The 12,697-nt window shown below is 27.5% G+C and overlaps 2 protein-coding genes across 2 annotated transcripts; both read left to right on the forward strand.

Moving 5' to 3' along the window:
* Positions 1 to 5: 5 nt before the first annotated feature.
* Positions 6 to 1,300, forward strand: LOC111039013 (the record flags this gene model as incomplete). The annotated part of the gene is made up of 1 exon (XM_022322288.1): positions 6 to 1,300. A coding segment is annotated over one exon (744 nt), but the record flags the coding sequence as incomplete, so codon positions are not given.
* A 3,483-nt stretch (positions 1,301 to 4,783) lies between these two features.
* On the forward strand, positions 4,784 to 7,630 carry LOC111039016 (enolase-phosphatase E1). The gene is made up of 2 exons (XM_022322291.1): positions 4,784 to 5,018; positions 6,256 to 7,630. The coding sequence occupies exon 2, from the start codon at positions 6,286 to 6,288 to the stop codon at positions 7,015 to 7,017; it is 732 nt and encodes a 243-aa protein (XP_022177983.1). The 5' UTR covers positions 4,784 to 5,018; positions 6,256 to 6,285; the 3' UTR covers positions 7,018 to 7,630.
* The last annotated feature ends 5,067 nt before the right edge of the window (positions 7,631 to 12,697 follow it).

Consider the following 12,697-nt stretch of genomic DNA (forward strand, 5'->3'; position numbering starts at 1 on the left):
AAGATCATAAAAATAAAGATGGCTCAAAAACGGATGATAAACAACTTTCAACAGACATACTTTGTAACCAAAAATTATCCACTCCTGAAAAAATAAATCAAAATAAAGTATCGTCTATAAATATTGAAGTTGAACAATTCCCTATTAGAAGAAGAAAAACGGTAGTAGGAAAGGATAATAATAGTATTGATCTAAGCAATGTTAGAAAACATTCTTGTGTTACTTATTTGAGTTCACCAATTAACAATGAATTTAACAAGTCAACTGAGAACGTTGATAGAGAACCATCAAGCCCATCTCAACAAAAGAATAATCAATCAAAGTGCGATTTTGATACCCTTACGTGTGCAAATAATATAACAGAATCTAAACACTTAAATAATTCTTTTAAAAGTTCCTCAGAAAATATACCTGTTGAATTAAGTCCAACTAATAAAACTGTGATACCATCTATCAATATTGAAGTTGAACAAGGGTTCATTTTTAGACAATCTAATGCAAGAAAAGTAATAATGCGTTTAACTTCTGACGATAAACAAGAAACAAAGAAAGGGAGACATGTTCAGTTGATAACTATAAAAGATCATTATTCAAAACCAGTGCCTATTTTTAATGGTGCTAAAAAAACAGATATCGATGTTAGCACAAAATCTATTCTTACAGAAAAAGTAGTGGAAAGTAGTAGTCACTTTTATGTACCGCAAGTGAAAAGAAGAAGAACTATGAACTTTGGCAGTGCTGATTCTTAATTCTTTAATTTTTCATGTTTCTAACAACAACTATTTTAAATACTATACAACAATTAGTAATTATCTAATTCTCTATTATCTTATCTATATATACTTTATTAATTTTGTTAAATTTGTATGCATATTTCGCATAAATCATGATAACAAGGCTACTCAAGTATAAAAAAAGAAGTTTTGAACATAATTATTATTGTCTATATGAGTATTAAAAAAAAAAATTTCAAAGAAGTTGAATTGAACAAAAATAGTTAAGATTTTATTAATCATACAATATGTATTTTGTTTTTTTTTTCTAAATTAATCAACCAATTATTAAACTTTTTCTGCTTGACGTGCAAGAAGAATAAACTAAGGCTCCATTGTTGGATTTAGGAATAAGACGGAACATACAATGTAAATTTATTAAAAATGTAGTTAACTTAAATGCGACTTAACTTCAAATTTAAGGTACCTGAAATCCAGTGTTAATATCTCTATAAATATATAATTTTTTTTATGATCAAATAACCATTTAGTATTTATTGATTTGATTATTATTATTATTTGTAAATCATACTATCAAATTAGATGATTAATTTATTATTCCTATATAAAATATATTATTGTTGTGTTATCTGTTTTTAAGAAATGTCTAAAATATATCATCACCATCTTTTTTACTTTTTTTTGTTTTTTTGTTTTATTTTTTTCAAAAACAGGATAACAATTTTATAAGAAGCTTAAATAGCGTAAGCAATATATTTCAAGAGTGCACTATTTAGGTGTATGTGCTGACGCTCTGTGCTATGATAAAATCATGGAGTAATAATAAAATAGCATAATATTAGATATTAGTGAATAGTGATCTATGTTTGAAAAAAAGGAAAAATTGTTGATCTTATATGAGTTATAATCTAAAATAGTGGCATAACCAGGATTTTACTTTGGGGAAGGGGTCTGATAATGTGTTTAACTTTGATCTCCTATAACTCATAAAGTCATAAGTTTAGCATACTGATGCTGAGGCTTTTATTCTAGGTTGCAGTTTCTATACAGGTATACAAATTTGTAATTGCAAAAACTTTCATAGACCATAGGCATACATAGGTAGTTACTGAAAATAATAATGATACAAGGTGGCTATTTTTTCAAATATTCATTTTCAGATGTCTGCGTCAATAGATTAGTCTGTAATGTTGTCAATATGTGAGAGTTTAATAAACACCACAAATACTTCCAACTCCAACTTTAGATCACTTTCTCTTGGTTTATAACTTAATATAATACATTTGATACCATTTTAGTGGAGTGTAATAATATCAATTACAATACTACCAAAATAGCAACAATTATAATATGAATAATATGCACACATGACTAAATAATCTGTTTATTTATAACCAGGATCATTTTATAATATATATTATGAATTTATAGAGTAGATATTTAGATTCTTAAAAGTTTAAAATATGATTCTATTATGTTCTAAAAAAACTTTAATATATAACCTTAATTTTTAAACTTATGAAATATAATGCTTAAAATAATTAAAAATTTGTACATGGTACCTTAACCAGCTATACAATAAAAACATAATATGTAGATATACTATTTCCATCTCAGTATAATATGTTAATTGTCTAAGTTACACTTTGCCTATACGTGCCATCCATTAATTGCACATAATCTTATAATATGATTAAACTTGGACAATTTTTTTGGTAAATTATTATTTTCAAATTTTCAATCATAAGTAGGTATACTCATATTCAAAACAATTAAGACATTTACAATTATATAATTAATTACAGTTATTGAATGATTTCTTTAATTTTTAATTTTCAAATAGTAAATATATTTTTTCCTCTGATGAAATAATTACAGCTCTAAAAAAAAGCGGGTAAGTGGACGTCGCTCTACTGTACTTAGGTGTTTAGGAAGTCGCTGTAATGGATGGTATTATATTTGAACTCAATGATATCATATAATTGTACACGCGAAAAACGATTCTCAGCAGAGACGGTATGTCAGTCTAAGATATTTTATATTGTTATTAATTATTATTAATATGGTAGCCGGTAAGTTGAATTACCTAATTTTATTCTTAAATCATCAGTAATGCTGGAAAAATACCAGAATAGCTATGTAAAATTGGGCTGTTTTGAAACTGAATTACAACAAAATGATAAACGTCATTCTTTGTGTTAATAAATAATAATTAATATGCGATTTTGTATAAATTTAATAAAAATATAAGATATAAAATATCTGTAAAAAATAACTGTATTCATATATTTTTTAGATTTTTCAACTGCGATTGTAACAATACATCAAGAGTCTTGTATTAAATTTTTATGATTTTTGACTTGACCAATCAAATTTTAATGACAGAAAAAAAATAATAATTGAAAATATCCATCAACAGCTTAAAACGAGTCAAAATATTTTGAAAAATGTATCAAGTATATAGCTTGATAAAATATTCAAATGGTGTAAATTTCAATTTTCAAGTGTCTATAGTAATATGTTTTTGAATTACCATAAAATAATAACATCGCTACAAGAGAAATCGAGTGAATATCCAATGTTGCAAAAATTTCAACTACGAACGATCATTAAAATTGAATGTAACTTTCCGGTAGAATTTAATGTAGACAAACTTTTTAGAAATGTCGTATTACATTTTTAAATCTTAGGTATAAAAAATAAAAAGAAACATTTTTATGAAATTCTAACTAAATATAATTTTTCTTTTTTGGTGATTTTTACGAATTTAGCCAAAATTCTAAGTTTAATCGCTCATAAAATTTTTTTGTGGATTCACGCTCAACTTTTTTTTTTTAATTTGCACCAACAACTAACGAGGAACCTTGTATTACAGTTAAAAGTTTTTTGCAAGGTGAAACATTTTTTATCGACATTAGTTAAAAAAAAAACAAATAATAATTTTTTAGTGTACAGAAAATAATGCTAACACAAATATTTAGTGAAAATTGCATGGTTATACGGTCATTTTTTTTAGAGTTTCACTAAAAATCAAAATCGATTTTTTCGAAAACTGGTTTTGCTTGAAAATTCCCGTTTTTCCTAAATGTTTTGTTTTCCTGCTACTTTTGAAAACTATTATGAATTTTAAATGTTGGCCTCCCGAATGCACCAAGTAGATTCACTTTCTTACCAGAAAGTTGCTGTTGAAGAAAATCGGAGAACTTTTACTGCAAGAAACCGTGATGAAAGACATAAAACAAATAAATAAATAAATAATCAAAATCAATAATCACATACATTTGGAGGAATCGTGGAACCATTGACATTGTCCCACGGAACCCTAAGGTTATGCGAACACACTTTGGGAAACGTTGGGCTATATTACATGCTTGTGCATTACTACATAAGAACATTGCAGTCTTATAAGACACTTTTTAAAAGTAATCAAGTAGGTAGGTACGAGGTACCTACAGATATACATACTTATTTTGAAAAGTATTTGATCACAAATACAAATACTTAAAAAAAGTACTACCTATAGTAAACTTTCAATTTTTTCATAAACATTTTTTTTTACTCTTTCATAACTGAACCGATTTTCATGTTTGGTATTTATAGGAATGTTCATTTCATATAGGTGCGTTGCATTCATTTAACACCGCATAATTTGGAGGAACTTTAAAATGATGTATTTTTTTAAAAAGTAGGTATTTAGAGTACGTACCTATTTAAGGATTTAAACAAAATTTTAATACTTTAACTTTTTTAACTCAAATTTATACTTTTAGTTTTTACTCAAATACCTACTTTACGACCACGATTATAATATTTAACCTAATCTGTGGTTATTATAGCTTATAGGCATGGCTAAATAGCCTAAATAATAAATACATAATATTTAGCCATGGTTAAATGGTTTTATAGGTATATACATTATAATTTAACTTTTCTATCAAAGGTGTTAACGACAGTAGCAAGGTCATTTTTTTCACAAGGTAGTAGGTACCTAATACCTATTATAATAATAAGCTATTATGTCTTATCTCATGATAAATACGTAAGTGTGTTACAAGATAACGATAAGACCGGCTACATGCATGCCCATTGCTGAATAGTATTTTTTGAATGTTTTAATATTATTAATAATATTAATATTACTTTTTTTCCTATTAGTTATTGATTATTTTAGTCCGTGATCGAACGTTATCTCCAGTTAATTAATCAAACTGTTAACTGTTTCAGACATCTTGAATCTTCGAAGAACTTCTAAAGACTATAATTATATAAGTCTATAAAATAAAGGTAAAATATGAATACATTATTTTGTTTATTCTGTATAATATAGGTAGGCAACTGGTTTATGTAGTTATTACATCATATAAACTTATTCAGCACCACTATCGATTTTAAAATAAACTTTTATAGGTAAATTGTACACAAGAAGGTACTTGCATAAACTATAAACATAGCCACATAAGTTAGGTTAGCTTGTGTAGAATATTAGAGTAGAGAAAACTAATCTACAACAGCATTACATGATTAACTAATTATTAATTAACCTTTTTAGTGAACCTTATATTTCTAGGGGTAATATTAATAGCTTCAAATATACCTTTGCATAGGCATCATTACTCTAGCAATTGCTACCCCACCAATTTTATTATTTTATCTACCGACTACTTACAAGTTTCATTTGACCACATACAATTGAATCAAAGATATTATTCAAGATGCATGCTACCCTATGATTTTACTCCTAGTAACACACCTGTAGCTTTGGATCGAGCTTTGGATGGTAAAGTTACCTCCCAAAAAATGTGTCGAGTGTGTTGACTACTGACTAATACCTAAGTTGTGTTCAGCGTTTGCTATACATTTAAAAGTGATATATTCAGTACTATAAAATTGTATCCCAAAATTAAAAATTATTGGTCAACAACCATTGAAAAAAATAAGTCATAAATACGTGAAATAAAGTATATTATATTCTTATTTAAAGTATTTGGTCGACATACACATATTCTATACAATTTTTTTAAAAACTCAAGTTCGTATAACTATTAAAACTATAAAAAATCTTATCATCATATTATTATAATAAAAAATAATTAGCTTTATGTCACAAATACATAATTAAAGTTTGAAATAATTAATAAAGTAATTTTTTCTTTATTGAAAATTTAAAAGATAAAACACTTGTATACATTTTCATGAAGAATTTAACTAGATAACCTATTTCATAACAATGCAATTTATATTTTTTGTGCATACCAATAAAGTAAAGTAGGTAATTCAAAATAATTTTATTCTATAGAAGTTTACTTAATATATAATACCTACATTTTATTTATCATTTTAAGTCATTTAACATTACAATTAGACATATATTTTTCTCTATGAAACACAAATTGTTTTGTATAAAGTATTAGTTTTACAATCACCTTATATGTTTATTATTGAGTAATTAAACCTAACAACATACATTCACATAATTAATGTATTTCCAAAATACTAAATGTTTGTTTTTCTGTTTTTGCAGGTCTTGATAATATTTATCCTGTGACATAAAATGCCAGTTAACGAGAATGTAATTCTTCTTGATATTGAAGGAACAATTACATCTATTAGCTTTGTTAAAGATACATTATTTCCATATGTCACTAAAGTCTTAGAGGATTATATTGAAAAATACTGGGACGATGATAGTTTTCAACAAGATTTAGAACTATTACGTGCACAAGCAGTTATTGATTCCAATGTTGAAGGCTTTGTACCAATATCTACAGGTGACAATGCAAAGAAATCTGTCATCAACAATGTATTATGGCAGATGGCCAACGATAAGAAAACTACTGCTCTAAAGCAATTGCAGGGTCACATATGGAAAGATGGATATGAAAGTGGTCTTCTAAAAGGTCATTTATATGAAGATGTATTACCAGTTTTAAATAAGCTAACTGACTTAGGTAAAAAGATATACACCTACTCCTCTGGGAGTACACAAGCTCAAGAGTACTTATTTCAATATTCTATGTATGGAGACGTATCTAGTATATTTCTAAAATATTTTGACACTAAAATGGGTCCAAAAGGCTCAGAATCCAGTTATATAAATATTGCTAGTGAGATAAATGTGAATTGTAGTAATATTTTATTCTTAACTGATGTAGTAGTTGAAGCAGAAGCAGCTGTAAAGGCCGGTTGTAATTCAGTTCTTCTGGTAAGACCTGGTAATGCTCCTCTGGATCCTGAGAAAAGTTCAAAGTTTAGAAGTATAAAGACACTAGATGAATTATTATAAACCGAGTAACTTTTACACACAGAAAATACATTTTGGTAACCTTAAAATACTAAATACATATCATTATTCATTACAAATGTTACATTTATATTTTGTTAATTATTTTTAATATATAGATTAAAAATATATGTACATTGCATAAATTTTAAGTATAGTCTGTTTTATTACTGTATAATTGTTTTGTTTGAAAAGAGACATCATAGAGTAATATTATCCCTTTATAACAATTGGAAATGAAGACTAAACTTCAAATTTGAACTTTCAACAAGACATTTTTTTAATTTTCTGTATAATTACTACGAAAGTTACAAAAAAATACTGAGAATTGTTGTAGTAATAAGACATTTACTAAGCAAGTGACTTATTTTTTTTGAAAAAATGATAAAAATCTATTTTTTATTACTGTCAAATCAATAGAAAAACTTTGTCAAAAATTATTATTATTATTCAATATTCTGTGCATAATTGTGTTCAAAACTGTAAAAAATAGAAGTACAAGAAAAGATTTAATTCTAAATGTATGGATAGTAATAAGTGATAAGTGGTTAATTTTTTTTTCTTATGGGTAACCGGTTGCCAACAGAAATAAACAAACCTGTGGTGATGATGTGAATATTAGTTGTTATGTCAACCTAAAATAATGGGTTTAATCCATTATCTAAACATTTGAAACCCTCCTTAAATCGTCAAAACCTTATAATTTCTTTTAAATTGCATAAACCTAAGTCATTTTAATCATATTATTGTATTTATTGTTTTGTCGTTGGTAGTTAAATCTTAAGACAGGGGTCGGAAATAGGCAGCCCTTAGAGCAGAAATAACTAGATCGCCAAAAATAATTCAATAATTGTGGTTTTACGTACATTTTAGAATGCTGCATGTTTTTTAGTTTTTAAATTTTTTGTCCGACCTTGGTGAAGAATTTGGTAAGCGATTCAAAGGCTTTGTAGAAATTGGAAAACTGTTACAATTTTTAAAATCCTTATTGCTAACCTAACCTATTGCTCCAGCCGGAGAATGAATCGACGTAGCTACGAAATTGTTCAGACTTACAAAATCTTCACTTCGAGCGGAAATTATTGATTTGCAAGAAGATATTTCATTGAAAATGTACAAAACTATGTTTACTGAAGATTTTTGGCAAAGCATGTTTTGGATAAGTACATGAACTGTTAAACTCTGGCCGTAAAATTAGCTACCATGTTCGGCTCCACATACATATGTGAAACTTCATTCTCCAAAATGACGTTTTAAAAAAATAAATTTCGTTCAAGATTAACCGATCTCTATCTTGAAAACACCCTGCGCATTAGGTAGTTGTTCTCCAAGAGTAAGAAATTTAAAAAGACTGGCTGAAGACAAGAAATGTAATTTTTCTGATTAAACTTTTAAGAATAAAATTGTTACTATTACTATGAATTCATAATTACCTTATAAATAATTAAATATTAAATAATTTGTCTTAAAGTGTGATTTTAATACAAAAATAAATACATTAATTATAGTTATAAAGTTTATTATGTTTAAATTTTTTTTGGCCCTCAAACATTTATTTTCAATTTATCTGAACCACCATAGAAATTAATTGCCGACCCCTGCTTTAAGTCATATGTTAAAAATTAGTGAAACAATTAATCACATATTCATACATTTCTGCTGGCGATAAAATTGCTGAAGACACGAAACTATACAACGTATTTTTAAACAAATTGTTTTGAACTATTCTACAAGACGACAAACCTATTGCTTCCAACACAAACCAATCCAAAATATTATTTTTTTTAAAATTATTATTAGAATATTCATTGTATTTCATTTATTTAATTGACTACATTTATGAATATGTTTTAATATCAAACAACTAATTACCGTAAAATAACTTATTTAAAAAAGTATTTAATCGGAAATTACCACATGATGGATAAAAATATAATGCCAAAATATCAAAATTATATCCAATTAACCAATCATAATAACAGGTATATTATAAGTAAACAGTGGCAACCATTTATAAAGAAAAAATATTAATTTCCAATATGTGGTATTAGCTAGCTATTTCCCTCGGCATTGACCGTCCCAAAGAATTGCTTTTTTTATAAATATATTTGTAAAAAAATGTATTCCATATTCATATATCTACTAAATACTAATAATACTATGATAGTATAATATGATATGTATTTAACCAAATTATGGCAAAACTATTAACAAACAAAACAACGCTTTTATGAGCTTCTTTTTAGCTTCCTAAATCTTAGGTAGGTACCTATAAGAATATGATGATATGGATGTATTGTTATAATATAGAGTGGCAAAAGAAGTACACTACTAAATTATCACGGTAGGTATAGGTACCTGTAATAGGTATTATAATATTACTATAAACAGTAATTAAAGAATTCAACTATATACTTGGTGTTTGTTACATACAAATATGTTAATAATGATTAGCGTTATAACTTGTATAAGTATTATTTTAATCATTTGATGTTACCAATAATTTTAAAAATCAGAGAAGTCACTTTAGTACCTGACTGCAGTATAATGAGTAGCTTTCGAGGGTGTCTTGTCATTAATTATTTCAATGGAATGCTAACAACAAAAATTTGGTTCTGTTGAGTACCTACACATATTTTGTGTTTATGAGTTGGAGAAAATATATATGAGGGTTTGACGTCCTTCTCTCAACTTTGATAGGTATTCGGCCGGTAAACAGTTTGGATTTTTTTTAATGTAAACGATTATGCTACCTATGTACATTATTAGATACCACGCTTAAATGCAATCGTTAATAGTAAAAGTAAAACCAATCATAGAAGTTTTACTTAATATCAGCCAATCGAAGTCTATCTTCATACATTTTTCCAGAACCTCGTAGAGTCGTAGCAAACATCATAGACTTGTATAACTTCTCCAATAACTCTAAAAATGGTTGTCATTTTTTTAATATGCATTCAAGAAAAACCCCTCATACACTCATCTAGTCGCATGCTGTTTCTTTTGATATAGGTACCTGCAGTCACAATAAAGTAAATTTCATCATTATTGTGAATTAGTAAATTCCCAGAGGCCAGAGTATATAAGAATAAGAAAATGTGATAATATTTACAGCGCGAGTCACGTATTAAAGTATCGTTCAAATGTCGTTTGAGTTTTGTGAGCAACTGACTTTGTCGCAAAACATGATAATAATAATGTGTTCAAAAAGAACAGAATTTTCAAATTTAATATTTGAGATAATTATAACATAATGTTGACATGAGTTTCAGTTGCACTATCTGCTAGAGTTAAAAATAAATAATAATTAGCAAATTCAGCAACTGTCCAGCACTGCTATATTGATAATATTGTCATAGCTATAATCTATATACGCCAATATACACCCGGTTTTTACATTAATATGTGTACAACGGTGTTTAAAATATTTGGTTAGGCATATCTTATTTACTGCTAGTCTATACCGATTTTACAAATCAAAAAAAATACGGAGCTCAATTTGACTGTACTATTTTTATTTTTTACCATACCTAGGTGCCTGTTAACTGTGGAAGCAGTTTTCCGGCAATTTCGTGGTAGACCGTCCCTCACCTGGTAGAACACAAACAAAATAATAAAGCAGACAATTAGGTACTTTTTGTTAAAAAATTTAAAAAAAATTCAAACAGCGAGAGGAATATGACACCCAAATTCCATCACGATTACGCCACTTATAAGCCAGATTCACATTACAACCATTGTGTCGTGTCGAGTTCCGTATGTTCAATTATACGTCCTGCAATATAAATATGATAGGTAAAACGTTACGTAATTAATTATAAATACTAGCAGGTATTTATAATCAATGGTTATTGGTTATATACTTATACATATTATATGTTGAATATATTCAAATTTCAAATATATGAATGGAATGGTATGCTAAGTGTAGCCGTGTAGGACGTTGGTACCTACTGTGAAAATGTAAACGCCAAACGGTTATGTGGTGACCTGATAAAAATTTTGTTTAGAGGTGCTAGTATTTTACTTTACTTTTACTAGCTACCGGTGAAGTAGTTAGCTCCCTTACCACTAAATATTATATTACCATGCATATAGGCATTAAAAAAATTAACAAGAAAGCCTAACAATTATATACATATAAATCATATAATAGTTTAATTTTGTAAGTAGCTTAATATAATATATTATTTATCTTTGGATAAAATATATATTATCTATTACTCTTTCGATATCAATATGTTAATAATTTCCATGTAGGTATGTATAGTATAGATGAAACTATGAAAGTATGAAACGTAAGAATTGACTTATAAGTATTTACAATGGTATAAATTAACGGCTCGTATATACTCTAGGTCTAGATGACTGAACCATAATTTATTACATTAAAATAGGTATAGGTATTTTAGGTATTTTAGTTTTAATATTTATTTGAACCTTATAGACTAGTATTAATTTTAGTTGTGTTTTTTAAAATTAATATTGAGCTTAAGCATCGACAACTATGGCCGTTGAGAAGGGGTATAGGGGTATAGTAAGTTCCTACACGAGAGTAACAAGTAAACAATTACATACGTTAGTTCCTACACGGACATAATATGTTAGTTCCTACACGATGGAAGAAGGTACTTATGTAAGTTCCTACACGGTAAAAACCAGGTACGTATGTTAGTTCCTACACCACGGAAAGGGTTAAATATGTATATATTATACACAAGTCAATACATATATTAAAATAAGAACCACAATTAGTAACGAAAAACCAAAAATCTGTTAAAAATACGCCGAAAAAGTAGATTTAAAATAAACAAATTTCAGATTATACAACGAACAAAATTAAGCAATACGAATATGTTAAGATTTTAAGTTATAGAAATAAACCTCATAAGATATAAAATTTCGTATTTTATGTATTTTATGTATTTTATGTATTTTTAATTTTTATTATATTTTTTAATCACCATATTATACAATATTTATTTGTGAAGATGCACTATGACGATTTTTATTATATTTGTTAATCATCATAATATATTTGTTTTTTTAAATTCGTATAATTCGTATTTAATTGTGTATAATATATATATTTAACCCTTTCCGCAGTAACTAACATACATACCTGGTTTTTACCGTGTAGGAACTTACATACGTACCTTTTTCCGCCGTGTAGGAACTTACATTTGTACCTTTTTCAGTCGTGTAGGAACTAACGTATGTATTTTGTGTACCTGCTACTCTCGTGTAGGAACTTACATTCGCCCCTAAACCCCGGGTAGTCACCCGGGCAAATGTAAACTGGGCCCGAAGTTACCTTTTTTGTTGTAAACTCGGCCCGAGAATTTTAGGTAATAAAAATAGGTAGATTGTAAACTCGGCCCGAAAACATACATTGGAGAAGATTCTATGTTTCCGCCTGAAATGTGGGCCAGTGCATCAGTTGAAACGTATTTAACAACAAATGCATGTGAATCATTTCATGCGCATTTTAATTCAAGTTTTAATTCCACTCACCCCAATATTATAAGAAAAATCATGGTTTTTACACCTAAATTATTTTTACCTGAAAAAAATCGGGGCCGAGTTTACATCTAAATAATTTTGACCTGAAAAAAACCCAGGCCGAGTTTACCATCGACCTTTTGAAAATGTTTTTTCCTCGGGCCGAGTTTACAATCTCCCA

The sequence above is a fragment of the Myzus persicae genome, unplaced genomic scaffold (genome assembly GCF_001856785.1).
Source record: "Myzus persicae strain clone G006 unplaced genomic scaffold, MPER_G0061.0, whole genome shotgun sequence".
Lineage (NCBI taxonomy): Eukaryota > Metazoa > Arthropoda > Insecta > Hemiptera > Aphididae > Myzus > Myzus persicae.

What these genes read in the sequence shown, in the direction of transcription:
- LOC111039016 (XM_022322291.1), top strand. Translation starts at nt 6,286, where the DNA reads ATGCCAGTTAACGAGAATGTAATTCTTCTTGATATTGAAGGAACAATT.